This window comes from Phascolarctos cinereus, unplaced genomic scaffold, assembly GCF_003287225.1.
Source record: "Phascolarctos cinereus isolate Bilbo 61053 unplaced genomic scaffold, phaCin_HiC Scaffold_5;HRSCAF=322, whole genome shotgun sequence".
Taxonomy (NCBI): domain Eukaryota; kingdom Metazoa; phylum Chordata; class Mammalia; order Diprotodontia; family Phascolarctidae; genus Phascolarctos; species Phascolarctos cinereus.
In genome coordinates, this window is record NW_027555958.1 from 9,438,749 (window position 1) to 9,455,029 (window position 16,281).

General features: G+C 45.7%; 1 protein-coding gene across 34 annotated transcripts in view; it reads left to right on the forward strand.

Annotated features, from left to right (window-relative positions):
• LRRFIP1 (LRR binding FLII interacting protein 1) overlaps positions 1 to 16,281 on the forward strand; it is a 201,290-nt gene that overhangs the window by 111,102 nt on the left and 73,907 nt on the right. For 21 of the 34 annotated variants that reach the window (XM_020972215.2, XM_020972216.2, XM_020972217.2 and 18 more), the window contains exons 3-4: positions 8,655 to 8,672; positions 15,264 to 15,311. The exons of the other annotated variants lie outside the window; for them this stretch is intronic. In XM_020972215.2, coding sequence (XP_020827874.1) covers positions 8,655 to 8,672; positions 15,264 to 15,311 — 66 coding nt within the window. The remainder of the gene's footprint in view (positions 1 to 8,654; positions 8,673 to 15,263; positions 15,312 to 16,281) is intronic. 34 annotated transcript variants of the gene reach the window in all.

Below are 16,281 nucleotides of genomic sequence, written 5' to 3' on the forward strand. Positions count from 1 at the left end.
CAGCTCTCTGGGAGACATGTGTAATAGCACTCTTTAATCTGTAGCTACTCTTCTCTCCTCAGAAATTCCTGTTGTTTAGGGAGACCGGAACGGGCTTTTTCAAGGAAGCTGTTTAAAACTCAGAATGCGTTTTCCCACTGGACCAGGGTCGGGGTCAGGGGTTGTTAGGTTCTGCAAACCAGGCCCCAAAAATACTATTATATATTCTGGCTGAGGTGAACTGGCCTACCTGGAACCCACAGCAAATTCTGATATTGTTGCAAATAGACCAAGGGGTCCTCTGATGCCTCTGTGCAGCACACTGGGTTTTGCTGGGTTCTATCAACGGAGACAAGCTCCCGCAGGTTCCACCAAGCTGGAGAGCCCCTGGGCACAGGCATAGTAACCGAGTTTGCCTGCTCTCTGAGGGTCAGCCTCGCTAAGTACATCACCGGCCCGCTGGCTTGGAGAGACAGAGATTTCTTTGGCCAAGACAATCCTTGAAACCCACCCCCAGGATACAAAATGGCTCTTGGACCTGTCTGGCTGCCTTCTGCTAACACAATAAAAGTGGAAATAGAGAGTGCCCAGCCACCCTCATTGACTGAGGCCCAGGTGAAATTCATCTGGATGTTCTGAAAGAACTAGCAGGTGCTAAGCTGAGTCAATGGCGTTGAGCTTTTCATATTCATGGAGAATGGAAGAGATGCTTGAAGACCAGAGACAAGCAAACGTTGACTTGTCTTAGCAAAAGGAAGATAAGAGTCTTTCACACTATAGACGGGTAGTTTGCCTTTGCTTCCTGGCCAAAGTCTATAATGGGAATGGTTTGTGAGTATTTAGAAAGGGAAGCAACAGTCAGTAAAAACTGATATGGCTTCATCAAGAGCAGGTCATGACCCGATGAGCCTCATTTTTTTTTAAAGGGGGTTGGTTCCTAGACTGGTAGATGAGAGCAATGCTGTAGAAATGACATCCCTGGATTTCTTTGAGGTATTTGATGGTTTCCCATATTATCCTTTGTGAGATGTGGGCTAGATGTTGGTACAGATGGATGAAGCCTTGATTGGCAGAATGACCCAACCAAAGAGTTGTCACTGATGAGTCACTGCCAACTTGAAGATCCCTGGTGGAATACTCCAGCTGTTCTAGGATCATGTTCTTTAAGTGAAGAAGTCCCTTGGAGGTAGCTACCTAATCTGGCCACTTCATCCTTCGATGGAGAGCAGAGTCCAGGAGATTAAGTGGCTTGCTTACAGTTACATAGGTTGTGAGAGGCAGTCCCAGCACTCCAACCAAGGTCCTCTGGCCCCAGATCCAACATTCTTTCCACTGCCGATCTCTCCTGGGCCTATGTGTTCCAACATTTTGATCAATGACTTGGATGGGGAGAGAAGAGGGCTTTTCAACTTTGTAGATAACACGAAGCTGGCAGGCATAGCTCAGCCTGAATGAGAGCTGAGACCTCAGGAGCCCAGGCCAGAAGCTCCATATCAGACATGTCGGCCAAAAAAAATCACACAGAGCCAATGAGAAGGGAATGAGAAGGAAGAGAACAGGGAAACTGAGAATCCTGGCGAGCATCCTAGGGACATGCAGCTGGAACTATCCAGGCCAAGCCCTCTTTTTACAAGAACAGCAAAGTACGCCCTCTCTCTCTCTGTCTCCTCTCTTTCTCCTCTCTCTCTTTCCTCTCTCTCTCTCCTCTCTCCTCTCCTTCTCTCTCTCTCTCTCTTTCTCCTCTCTCTCTTTCCTCTCTCTGTCTCTCTCTTTATATATGTTATAGATCTCTTTGTATATTTAGAGAGAGAGGAAGAGAGAGAATACATTTTCATTATTTATAAACACATTTTATAGTGCTTGAAGATATGCAGAGTGCTTTGCATGTATTATCTTTTTTGATCCTCACAACAGCCCTGGGAGGTAGGTGCTATTTTTAGATGAGAAAACTGAAGCAGACTTTAAGTGACTTGCCCAAGGTCACACATGTAGTAAGTATCTAATCTAGGATTTGAATTCAGGTCCAACACTCTCCCCACTGTTTCACCCAGCTGCCTCACTGGCAATTCAGGATCAGAGAGAATGTGAGGCCTTAGGAAGAGAAAAAATGATGATAATTTGTAGATTGAAATTAGTTAATTTCGGTATAAACAGTCACTATGCAGACTTAGTTGGAGGAATTCTTGGTCAGTGTTATTAATAAAACCTTTAACCAAAATATATATATATATTTTTTTTAATTTTCTTTTTTTCTTTTTTTGGCTAGGCAATGGGATTAAGTGGCTTGTCCAGAGTCACACAGCTAGTGAATGTTATTTGTCTGAGGCCGAATTTGAACTCAGGTCCTCCTGACTCCAGGGCTGATGCTCTATCCACTGCACCACTTAGCTGCCCCCCAAAATACATTTTTAGAAGAATACAAGGTCCTGCCAGGTTTATTGTTTGCTAATTTTTAAAAATGGATTTGGAAGAGGAAAATACTTGGAGAGGGGAGAAGCTAGATGTTGGGAGTCCCATTAAGAGGCTGTTATAATATTGTTCAGGCCAGAGGTGATGAGGGCTCCAAGACAGCATGAGCCCTCTTGACTACCCTTTCTACTTAGAGGGCTTGTGGTTCCCTGAAACACCCAGATCTTTTTCATATGGAACACTGTCTAACCAGAATTTTCTCATCTTGTACTTGGGAAGTTTATCTCTTTGAACTCAAGTGCAAAACTTTACATTTATCCTTAATGAATTTCATCTTATTAGATTCAGTCAGCATTGCAGCCTGTAAAGTGTGCATTGACAATCCTGCCCACCTATGTGTTGTCTTCAAATTTGATATATATGCTGTCTCTGCTTGTATCTGAGCCATTGATAAAGATTGGGAAACAAAGGGCAGCTAGGTGGCACAGTGAATAGAGCACCAGCCCTGAAGTCAGGAGGACCTAAGTTCAAATCCAGCTTCAGACCAAGCACTTGACACTTATTAGCTATGTGACCCTGGGCAAGTCACTTAACCCCAATTGCCTTAAAAAAAAAAAAGATTGGGAAACATCATAGATCCCTGTGGCACCTTCCACGTTGACATTGAACCATTTTCCAACCTAATTGCACTCTGGTCTGTCCCCCAGCCCTCCGTCATAAATAGTACAAGAAACTTTGTCAGATGCTTTTGCTAAAATCTAAGAAGACACTACGTATACAATTCCCATCTCAGAAAGGAAATGATCTCATTCTGATGTGACCAGTTAAGCCTTGCTAGCTCTGTGGTCGCTGCTTCCCTTTCTATATGCACCCCTTGTCAGCACTCTCTTTAATGATGAAGTCTAATATCTGCCAGGAATCGGTCAGCCTCACTGACCTCTGGTTGCAGACCCCGTGCATAGTCTCTTCCCTTGTTGAAAACGAGGGCCTTTGCCTTTCTCTGGTCCTGTGGCATGGCTCCCACTTCCCATGACCCTTCAGATATCACTGTCAGTGGCTCTGAAGTCCCCTCTGTGGGTTCTCTCAGCTCCTCTCTTGGGCCCCTGGAGGCTCTCTTTCTCATCTTGGGCACCCGCTCCCTGCTGGCCGTGTTGCTTCTGACCTCTCCAGTCCAGAGCTCAGTCTCCTTGATGGACAATAAAGGCCAATAATGAATTGGACAGGGCCGTCTTCTCTTGGGTCTCACCACCCCTTGCGCCACTCTCCAAGGACGCTTTGGAGACACGGTGGGACCCTCCAGGCGCCTGATTCATATCAAGAAGGACAGCTGTCAGAAAAACTTAGCCCGCCATTTGGCCACTGAGCCCATTTTGGTAACAGCTGAGTCAGTCTCAGGCTTCATGCTCTCATCTCAGATTAGCGTTGTTCTAGCAGGTAGCTTCGTTCACAGGTGCAGCAGGTGAGTTAGGGCCTGTGGGGAATGGATGACAGAGATGTGGAAGACCTTGTGTTTTGGTTTTCATAGCTGAGAAGTAAGTAAGAGGTGGTAAGGATTTGTCTCAGATTCCAAGAGGAGCAGTTATTGAAAAGTTTACAAAACCAAGACAAATTACATTATATGTAGAATATGTATTTAAGCTTCAAATGATATAATTAGATGATAGGGATAGTGTAGACAGCAACATGATGTACTGGCTAGAGCTGTGGACTTAGAGTCTGGAAGACTTGCTTCATGAGACTTACTAGCTAGCTGCATAACCCTGGATTGGTCCTTTCCCCTCGCAGCCTCAGTTTCCTCACCTGTGGAATGGGGATCATAACAGCTTGTCTCCCAGGGTTGTTGGGAAGACCAGATGAGACAGCACTTTGCAAACCTTAAAGAACTGTATAAACATTATTTCATTGATGTAGGGAACTCCCAGGTAAGAAAGGTCCCTTCACCAAAGCAGGTCAGGACCTTCTTTGTAATTTACAGCCTCAGAGAGTTGTGGGGGGTATTGAGCATTGAAGTGACTTTTCCAGGGTCACACAGCCAGCGTGTGACCCCAGGACCCAGGTTTTCCTGACTCCGAGGCCGCTATCACAGCACCACACTGACTGTTTGTATGAGGAAATGTGTTGTTTTAGAATTAGGGCAAGAGGTTATTTTTGACAAAGCAATTATTTAAAAAGCAACAACAAAAAAAAAACCTGCCTCTTCTCAGTGTATGCTTCAGAGGGGAGATATTTGGAAAGAATTGAGCCACTGGTGAGTGAATGGCTGTAAAAACGGCCCTCTCCCCTTTAAAGAAAAGGTCTTTTTTGGGTTTTTTTAGCCTTCAGTGGAAAGCCAGTTAAATGTCCTTTTTTTGGTCAGCATTTCTTATTTGTAAGGGAGCCAAAAGCAGTTACTGGCTTCTTATCAGCCTGGTTGCATTGAAAAATAATTATTCTCAAATAGCTAGGAGGCATAATAGATAGAATACAGGGCCTGGAGTCAAGAAGACCTGAGTTCAAATCCTATCATAGACACGTTTTAGCTGTGTGACCCTGCACAAGTCACTTTACCTCTGTTTGGCTCAGTTTCCCCATCTGTAAAATGGAGATGATAATAGCACCTACCTCCCAGGGTTGTGGTGAGAATGAAGTGAGATAATAATTATAAAGTGCTTAGCACAGTGCCTAGCACACAGTAGGTGCTATATAAATGGTTGTTGTTTTTTAAGTACAACTAAATTCTTCTCCATTTTAGCCTTGGTCATTAAGCTGTCAGATCAGTGCAGAATAGCCTCAGATTGTGATCCCCCACTGTCTCCTTGATTCAGACTGGCAACACTTATTAATACAGACCTTGGTCTAGTTCCTTGATTTCTCCAATCTGTCAGAGGAAGAGTGGGGGGTTCAGAAGCCTCGGGCCATGTCAGCCCAGAGGGCTTGGGTGAGCTGGGCCTTTCCCGGGCTCTCTCTTGCTCCTGTACCTGTACAAGCAGGCATCGCTAGCCAGCTAGTCAAACACACACCAGCCTCAACAGCAAACAGGGAGTCCCTGCCCGGGACATACCAGTATGTGTAATACACCCACCTCTTTTGTCCCGTGATGCTGTGGAAAGTGCATGGGCCTGGGGGACAGGAGGGCACCCTCTCTCTCTCTCTCTCTCCTTCTCCCTCCTGGGATCCTGGATCTATAGCCAAGAGGGACCTCAGAGGTCATCACATACAACCTCCTGATTTTACAGATGGGGAAACTGAGGCCCAGGGAGCTGCAATGATTTCAGATCTCAGGGTCTTATGAGCTAGAAGGGACCTCAGAGACCACTGAGTCTAACCCTTGATTTTACAGATAGGGAAACTGAGGACCCCAGGAGCGGAAGTGACGTAGGATCCCACATCAGGAGCTGGAAGGGCCCCATTGACAGGCTTTGGCAGTAGTCCAAGTGAGGGGCTGCATAAAGGCCTGAACTGGGCCTCACATTAAAGAAACAAAGAAGGGCTCAGGTGGTTTCTCACAGGTTACACTTTGTGTCTGTGTTGGGTTTCTTATTGTTCAAATGAGCGGATGTAGGTCACAAGTGTGATAGGTTGAGACTCTTCCTAGGATTTGGGTCATGCGGTATGCGGCCCTAAATCTGACACAGGAGATTAATCCCATAAGGACCGACGGCCCTGTGAGGCTGCCTAGATGTCAGAACCCATTGGCGTGAGGCGCCCTGGGCCCCAGAACACAGGCCTCTTTCAAGACTGTGCTCCAGGTGATAACCTGAAAGCCGAAACACTTTACCCTTTTCAAGGAGGGAGTAAACAAAGTCCTGGCAGCAGGGGATCACTTTCTTTTCTGTTACCCTTGGCAAAGGAGCCCTGCAAAAGATAAAAGAAGCTTTTATTAGAGATCATGGAAGGAGAAATAGGGAAACTCATAGAGTGGATTGCCAGACAGGTCAATAGTTGAACAGATAAAAACATGTTAACCTCCATTTCCCTGATAGATTCAAACTCATCATCTTCTGAGGAATAATAGGGAACTTCATTGATTTAAAGTCTGTGACCATTTTGCATTTTGTCATAAGCCTTGTCATTCCAAGCCTTCGATTCTTCATTCTTTGACTTTTTGTCCCTTGTGCCTAGAACAGTGCCTGGCACATAGTAGGTGTTTAATAAATGCTTATTTTTTTTTAAGTTGCCCATTCACTGCCACCCTACTTCCTTGTACAGGCCTGAAAGGCCTGTATTTGGCAATGGCAGAGTACATATGATTTTGTATGTATGTGACCCCATACAATGGTCAAGAGGAATCACAAGAATCATTGGTCAACCTTTTGGGAAGAGCCATTTTGTTCTGCCTTTGCATAGGCAAGCCATGGTGACTGCATTCTCCCGAGCAGAATGTCTTTAAGTTCAGTGGTTGGCAAACATAACTCTTTGCTACTTAAATTGTTGCTACGCTTTTTCTGCCTACGTAAGTTTCCTTCAAAAAGGGAGTTTTTAATCTGGGGTGCATGGGCTTGGGAGTCTGTGGATAGATTTAAAGGGGTCTGTAACCTTGGATAGGAAACAATTCTATCATGATTGTTTAGCTGTTTCAGTCATGACCCCATTGGGGTTTTCTTGGCAGAAATACTGGAGTGGTTGGCCATTTCCTTCTCTAGTGCATTTTACAGATGAGGCAAACAGAGTGAAGTGATTTGGCCAAGGTCACACAGATAGTAAATGTCTGAGGCTGGATTTCAACTCAGGTCTTTTGGTCTTCAGACCTGGCACTCTATCCACTGTGCCACCTAGCTGCCCAATCTTTGGTTACCTTGACTTTTTTTTTTGCATTTAAAAACATTGTTAGGAGAAGGGGTCTCTAGGCTTTACCTACAACACAAAAAAGGTGTGAATTCCTGTTTTAAAGAAGGACCAGGACCACTAGGGAGCAAAAAGCAGTATCCTTGGGAAGAATAGAAACATCGCTACTGCCAGAGTTCATGGGAAGGAAGAGTTTCATGGGAAGAGTCCATCTGAGCCAATTCCCTGTACACATTTTCAGAGGGATGTAGACAGCCAATAGGGAATCCACTGGAGGAAGAATGGTCTGGAACCATGTAATGGGGAATAAGACTGTCTGGGAAAGTGGGAGAAGTTTTCTCCTGCCTGGCTTTATAGGAATGGGTCTGGTTAGATTAGTTTACATTAGAGGAAAGAAAGCCAACTTGGATGGGGATTAGCCGTGCCAATTGACTTGACCACCATTGTTGAGTTGACCATGACTTAAATTAGCTGCCCTCAAATGGTGTCAATAGATGTCTGAGACTTCAGATTTTTAAGGATGGCTTCTTTGCTCGTAGACCTGACCTACATCTGCATCTCTTTTTCTTACACTGTACAGGCTCAACATAAAATTGGAAATATTTTAGGTAACTATTTATGTCAGTGCAGGAAAATAGACTCTACTTATCCTTTTGGTATTCATATTAAGAGAGGCAGTGTTGTCTCATGAGTAGAGAGTTGGCCTTGAAGCCACTAGAACCTGGGTTCAAGTCCTGCCTATGACACATACCAATTGTGTGATCCTGAACAAGTCACTTGACCTTCCAGTGCCCTACACAACTCTCTAAGATGATAAGTTTCAGAGAGATGCCTGCTTGCATTGGTAGAGGGAATTTCGTCACCTGGGAGTTACCCATCACAGGTGTCCTTGTCCCCCTCTTCTACTTATATCCAGTTGTCAAACTGAAACGTGCCTTATCTTCTGTTTCCTATGGACTATGTAAATCAAAACATTATAATATCACTTCTCTCCTTTACATCCCGGTTATTTGGAACACTCAAGTGTGAATATCTTTTCAGTATTCAAAAGATGTCTGGAAATAGGGGAAATCACTGGACTTGATCATTGCTTGGTTTTTTCGAAAGGCATTCCTTGGAATTAGAGAAGGTGCTTTACAATTTTGGTCTTGGTAATATTTTGGGGGGGAAATGAAAAGGGACTTAGCCCCACTAGGGGTAACGCCTGGCTCATCTGATCATCTTCTTGAGAAGGAGAGCCTGAGAATCCTCCTCCCCACCCCCAAAATTCCAGGGAGCTCTCCAAGGTGCTGATTGGACTCCAGTGGAATGGGAGATCCTTAGGGAATGATTAACTCTTGAAGTAGTAAAGTGGAATTCCACCAATGTCTTCTGTTTTTGGATTGCTGCCATTCTTTATTTATGTTTGTTGCCATTTCTTCTCTGGGTTCCACGTGTCCTACTTTGTAAATGACGTCAGCTTTTGTTTCTTTCTTTTGTTTTCCTTTCTCCTTTTCCTCTAGATCTATCAGGTTCAAAAGGTAGGCTTTGCTTGAGCATCGCTTTTCTGACCTGCATGTCCCTTCTGTTCCTTGCTAAGGCCCTGAACACCTTTCAGAAATAACTTCCTTAACTCAAGACACGCAGAAGTTGACTGCTGAATGTGTGAGTTGGTTTGAGCCAGGGGCCCCCAGTCTGGGACTGTTTTATTTTATAAAATAATGGCAGAGATTTCTTTGGTATCGTTCTCATGATTCTCAAGACAGTTATGAAAGGTAAGTAGGGCAGCTCTTACTGTTGCCATTTTACAAGTGAGAAACTGAGGCTGGTGGACTGAAAAATATGCCCAAAGCCATTCTACTAGTGCTTAGCCAGGCTGAGACTCAGGCTTGGTTATTTGGGGGGGGGGGGTTCCCTAGCAGTCTAATGCCCATCCTATTGCTTTAGGCTCTTTCCTGGAAGACATTTCTGAATATTGAATCCTTTTGTAAAAATTGATTTTCACCATAAAATTGAGAATTCATAGCTCATAACCTCATACTTACCACAGCAAAACTTATAAAAATCATACATTTAATAACATAATATTTGGTGAAAAACTGTCACCAAATAGGAATGGTGAGAAGTCCGATGATAGTTCTATCTTATATCCTGCCTTAAGGAGAAGGGGAAAACTAAACCCGGCACCTCAGAGTCTAAAGGGTCCATGGCCTAGAGGCCCCAGAACAGACCATGGCCTAAAGGAGCCAGAAGGGACCGTGGCACAGGCCAGGACAGAAGCCCCTTCTTACCTCCTCCCAGACAATGAGTATCCAACCTCTGCTTTAAGACGTCCATTCACAGAGGGAACCCACTTCCTCCTGATGCCTTCTGACCCTCTTTGGACAACTCTTTCTATAAGAAAATTTCTCCTCGTGTCAAGGTGAAATCTGCCCCTTGCTTCTTCACAGCACTCCCCAGATATTTGAAGACAGCATTCATATCCCTCCCCAAGCCTTCCCTTTTCCAGGCCAAGCATTCCCAATTTCATAAACTGATTTTGGGGCACAGTTTCCAGACCCCTCATGAGCCTGGGTACCCCTCCAGGGACCCTTCAGGTTATTAACATCTTTCCTAAGATACGGCCCCATGTAGTGAGCGCTGCACATTTTCTTACCAGGGAAGAATATGGCAGAACAGTTACATCCCTCAGTCTGGATGTTCTTCTGCTGTTAAATAACAGCCTAAACTTTCATTTGCTTTTCTGGCTTCCGTAACACTGCTGACTCACACTGAGTTTACATCCTGTATGAGTACAATTGATTTTTTGAACCCAAGGGTAATATTTTACATTTATTCTTGTTAAATTCCTTTGTGTTAGATTCCACTCAGTGTTCTCATCTGCTTCGTTGATTTTTTTTGTTTCCCAGTTTTATCATTCATTTTATTGGTTATGCCTCTCAGTGTCATCCACAAATTTAATAAGTCTGCCATCTCTACTTTATCCAAGTTGTTGATACAAATATTAAACAGAGTAGGGCCGAGATCAGATCCTTGTGGCACTCTGCTAAAGACCTGCCTTCAGGATGACATACATCAGTCCGCTAATCAACACTTCTGGTTTGATCATTCAGCCGGTTCCAAATTCACCTAACTGTGCTGTGCTTTAGGCCATCGGTATCAAAGACGAGGCTTAAAACAACTGGGAAACATTTAACGAAAGAAAATTACAATGAAACAGAGATCATGTTACATTCTAAAACCACGCCAACATGCAGCCTCCAAGGATCCTTACGTAGGGACTGATGGGCCTGAGTTGATACTGACTGAGGCCACTTCCCTGAATCTTCTCCCAAGGATGTCGTGAGAGCCTGACGAATGACTGCCTTGCTGGAATCCTGGTGAACTCTCTGTAAGGCATTCCTTGGGTCAATAGTCTGGCAACCCTGTCCAAAGAGGCACTGAAGTTAGCCTGGAATGCTTGGTTCTGCATCCGTACATGCTGATCAGTAGCTATCACTCCTTCCTTTTGTAGTGAAAAGAAAGCTGAATTTGGATTTAGTGACCCGGTTTCAAATTGCAGCTCTACTGCATAATACCTGTGTGACCTGGGCCACAGCAGTGACACAATCAGTGTGTCTAGCAGATTAGTGAGCTGGAAGGGACCCAGAGATTACATCTCCTTCATTTTGGCGAATGAGGAACCTCAGGCAAAGGAATGTGGAATGACTGTCCCAAGGTCACACGTTGTGGTAGTAAGTGTCAGAGCCAGGATGCAAACCTAAGGCCTCTGATTCCAAAGTCACTTTACTACTCTGGGCCTAAGGGGGGATGTTCACCAAATGATTGCCAAGGTGCCTCCCAGTTTTAACACCCATGATCTGATTTGGTCAGGAACTGAAGCCAGACTTAGCAGGGGATCCTTTGAAAAAGCCAGCCTCTTCTTTTATTTTTGACCCTCCCCTTCCCTGCGGTGCTTCACATGCTCACCCACCAATACAGCATCGTTGATCTCAGCTCCAAGTTTTCTTTAAGTCCGTTGGGATGGTGGCAAAGCTGAGCAGATGCACTTACAGGCTGCAGGATGAACCTGTCAGCCCTGTTTCCTACCCTTCCGCCGTTGCATATTCAGGAAATAGCTGGAAGAATGATAAGGGCTTTCAGTGACTGCCTCAACCCTGACTCCTCCCATTCTGTGAACCCCAAAGACCTCTAGAGATGAAGAGGCTGAGCTGGCCTCCTCTGGGAGGAGACCCGGAGAGAGAACCCAGCCAGTGATCCCAACGTTACCCACAATGAAGTCATGGGTGAGTTCATTCACTGAGGCCCAGGCTTGAGAAGATGGGCATGTTCAGGCGAAAAGGCTGAGTCACGCTCCTCATTTAGAACTCAGTCACGGTCCATTTCATTGCCTTTCTGCATAGGGGTGTTTTCCTGTGGTTTGTCGGATTGGGGATTTAAAAAAACTTTTCATTTATCCTCAATTAAAGCACATAAACAATCTGACCCACCCAAAGTCAGTCACGGGATCACAGGGACCCTCGAGGGGATGGAGCCCAACTCCCTCATTTTACGTAGGAGAAGACTGAGGCCTGCAGCGCTGAGGTGACGTCTGGGTAGTGAGGGGTGAGGCCACATCTTAGTCATAGAGTTCCTGGATTTCTACGTGGACAGAACCTTAGAGATCATCTAGTCCAAGGCCTCCATTTCACAGATGAGGAAAGTGAGGCCAGAGAAGGGAAGTGACTTACCCAAAGTCGCAGAATGATCCTGTATCGGAGGAGGGATTCGAACCCAGGCCTTCCAGGCTCCCATGCCCAGCATCAATCATTCTAATGTCCATCCATAATCGGGTCTCTTAAACCTAGAGAGGGTGCAAGACCTTCCCGTGGTGCCACAGACCCACAACCATCCCCTCGGACACATGGTTCTTGGACCCGCAGACAGAATGGTAACTGGGGTAGTTGCCAAGTAGAGAGTAGATTTTGGAATTGGTCGTTTTGAGGATAAAAGACATTCTCCATTGTCCCTCTCACGATGAAGGTCTTCTGTAGGCGGCGGCCCCTCGGCAGGCTGGCTTATCGATTGCTGCCTTTTTGCCTTCAGTCCAGTTAAAGCTCTTCCTGAAAGTTGGTCCCCTTGGTCTCCCTCTGGGCTCGCCTCCCACTGCATGCCTTGCCTGTAGCACTGCTAACACCAGGATGGGCTCTTTCTGGAGCTTGGGCTGCTGCTGCTGCTGCTGCTAACATCCGACCTCCCAGGCCCAGGTGGGGGGGGAGGGGGACGGGCACCATAGAGCTTCCTGCTACTTCCCTGCTATGTCCTGGACTTGGTAGCCCTGGGGCCTGGTGGCTGGAGGGCAGGTCAGCAGGCAGATGCCCCTGAGAATGATTAGCATATGCAAATGGGACTGGTCTGGACCTCAGCTTCTCTAATTAAATACTTCCTGCAGTGACTCTGCAATCTTTTGAAAGGTTATCTACAAAAAAAAGAGAGAGAGGGGGCAGCAGAAAACAGTACATAAAAGCATGTGAGGAGTTATCCTGCGTATTTCCCCTTTTTGTCTTCTTTGCATCTGGATGACTCTAGTTGTTCATAAATTGTTGATAACCTGCCAGAGCAGGTTTTTCTTGGGTTTTTTTTTTAATGATTTCTTTCTATTGTTAGAATTGGCAATTCATTACAGATCAAGGATCAGTGTTAGAGCTGAAGGGAAAGGAATAAACATTTTTAAAGCGCCTATGGCATGCCAGGTATTGGGCTAAGTGCTTACAAATATCTCTTGTAAGTGCTGTCATGATCCCCATTTTATGGTTGGGGAAACTGAGGCAAACCGCTTCAGTGACTAGAGCTTGGAGGGACCTCTGAAGACCTAGACTTAGCCCTCCTAGCTCAGCACTATCCACCTAATGCTGGAAGGAACTCAAGAGGCCTTCTTGTCTAGCCCCCTTATTTTACAGAGGAAGAAACTGAGGCCCAGAGAGTTTAGCTGGCTCTCCCAGGGTCACACAGCCTTTCTTCTAATAACCTCTAACTCCCTTCAGGCTGTTATCTCCTATTATCTTTACAAGGACCATGGGAGAGCTGGCAGGGCCACAGATAAACCTCCTTTACCTATGTGTAACCTGCACCCCTGGGCAGGAAAGTAATTGACTCTCCCAACTGTCAGCAGATCAGGGCAGAGACAACGGGGTCTTTGCACCCCTCTCTTTTGGTGGAGCCACTACAATCCACTGCCCCTGTTCCCCAGGACCACCACTCTCTGCCCCCCAGGACCACCACTCTCTGCCCCCCCGACCACCACTTTCTGTCCCCCCCAGACCACCACTCTCTGCCCCCCCCAGGACCACCACTTTCTGTCCCCTCCAAGACCGCCACTCTCTGCCCCCCCAAGACCACCACTCTGTGCCCTCACCAGGACTGCCACTCCCCTACCCTCCCCAGGACCACCACTGACTGCCCTCACCAGGACCACTACTCTCCCACCCCCTCAGGACTACCACTCTTTGGCCCCCCAATTATTTGCTCCAGGAGTGGGCTGTGTTTGTCTTCAATGTAGGTGGATTTGGGCAGAGGCAGGCCTTGGCCCTAGGACTTTTCCTCTGTTCTCCCTCCTTGTGTATTTTTAAATCCCATTTACATCACCCTGCTGGCTTCTTCCTCCTTGCTGCCTGTGTTACCCATTGTCACCAAAAGAAAAAAATCCGACCATTTTAGGCCAGGGAGGTTGTAGTCTGCCTGCCACATAGCAACCAGGCCAAAAATAGTAGCCAGTGCACTCCTGCAGTCACAAGCAAGTCCCCAAACTGTGGTGTTTGGAGAGTTCAGGACTCAAGGAAAACCAACCGTCCAAAACCCAGCCTTAGCAGGAGGCTGGTCCTTGTTGACTTTTTTCCTGGGAGTTGAGGCTGAAATAAGCAGATGCCTCGAATCGTGGGAATCTAGGCAGACCTCGAGCTGGAAGACCCATGGTTCAACTCCTTCATGTTACAGATAGAGAAACTGAGGCCCAGAGAGTTAGTTCCCAAGTGACTCGCCCAGAGTCCAGGGGAATGACTAGTTTAGAAGCAATCATTTCTTATGGGATCTCCAATGTCACTCAGTCTAACTTGAACCCTTAGCCAGTGACATCAGTACAACTTTTTACTGAATTCTTGCTTCTGCTTGGTCTAATGGAAGAGGATTATACCCAAGGACTACTGCTTAGGCCCCGTCCTGGGGTTTTCAGCCACTTCTTACTCCATCCTTCCTTGGGAGGTCCAAGCAAGGTAAGGGATGCAAGGAATGGAGAAGGCTCACCCTAGACACCACCTGCAGAGGCTTTCTCTTTTTGCTCCATTTTCAAATGATTATCTTGAGTTGGGACTCTTCACCGTTTGAGGTGTAGAGATGCCTTGCGCAGTAGTGGGGAAGCCATGGACCCCTTCTCAGAATCATATTTTTAAATGCATAGAAAAAATACATAGACTCACCAAGGAAACTAATTATGTTGAAACAAAGATGTCATTTCCCACCCATGCAAGATCATAAATTCTTTGAAATCTTTAGGGATCAGAGGACCCCAAGTTCGGAACCCCTCCTATGGAAAGGAAGCAGCAACTGCCCTTCTTAGCATCCAATAAAAATGTCAAGGCCAAATTCCTCCTGGGCCTGGATTTTGACACTGAGATGCTACATGCTCTGAGGCTCAGCCAGGAAGCCAGCTGGGGACTCATTAACCCCTTTTTGCCCCACTCTGCCGCTGTCCCCCAAATCCATTAGGAGCTCTTGGCTTATACTTCCCTAGATAGATATGTTTGCTTGAAACTATGGCTTCTGTTTAAACCCCAGACCCTCCAGCAGCACTTTTGAAGGGACACCTTACTCCCTTCCATATTCTTGGCACAAAAAGGGTTGGGAGGAGAAAGAGATAAGGGAGATCCTTTTGCTTATGACCCCTCTGACAAAGAGCTCCCATGGGTCAGCTCCAAAAAAGGTCCTTCCCTGTCCCCAATCCCACCATGCTGTTTGCTAGTGGTAGCATGCCGGCTGGATGTGTGTGATTTCCTGCTCTTGGTCTCGGTGGGGTGGGCAACGCAGCACTCTGGAATTGCATGTTGGGACCCTATCACGCTGATGTTTCTTACCTAATTTTCTTTCCTTTCTATCTATAGAAATATTATGGGCTGGATACAAAATGGGGTGACATCGAACAGTGGATGGTATGCCTTTTGAATAACAGGTTTTAAAAATCCCAAATGGTTTATCATTTAATTCTTCTGCCTTTAATTCTGTGGATCTTCCCTGACATTGAGATGAGTTTAAGGGCCGACGGGGTTCTTAGTAGGGTCGTGGCATCCTGACGAATCAGGTATTCTGAAAGCTGGATTTATTCATAGAATCGTTTCACAATTTCTCTTTCCTTTTTCCTATAAGAAAATTCAGTGAGACCCATTATAAAGCAGAAATGGAACCCTGGTGACATTTAAAAGCAAACAGAGGCAATTCATTATTCATTTATGTGAGTTATTGGAGTGAAAATAACTGATCATTTCATTGCAGCACCAATGGTCAGGGGTGGGCCATAATTGGTAATGCCCAGGGTCCTCATAAGCACAATGCTTTCTAAGCCCCATGTAGAGCTTTATAGACTAAGCCTGCATAGATTCTTCCAGCAATGATTGGGAACAGGTTTGTGTCATGCCAAGTCCCAACCTTAGCTTAGCAAAGATCCCACTAAATGCTTGGCCCAAAGCTCCCCCATCCCCTATATCTGTACATGAGTCAGACTCAGCAGAAGTCTTAGTATGTACAAAGTGAGACCAAGGGAAGAGTTCAAGGTGAGTTCAACTCAAGAAGACTCTAGATTTGGGGCATATTTTTTTTTAAAGGAGACAATGCTGTATTCAGAGTGAGGGAGAAGAGATGGGACATTCAGTTAGCACTGCAGGTGAGAGTGGCCGTCTGCTGACTAGTTTTACCTGTGATGTTTAATTTGAGAAATGATTCTTTTAAAAAAAAAAGAGAGAGAAAGAAAGAAATGAAGATCTGATCTGTAAAACTAATTGGGTTATGGTCTAACAAATGGAGTCAGTCTACTTTCCTCCGCCCTTCCCCCTCTCCCCAACCAGGTGACAGCATGTGGTAATTAATATCTGAGATTCATTCAGCTGCCTCACCAGGTGATATAAA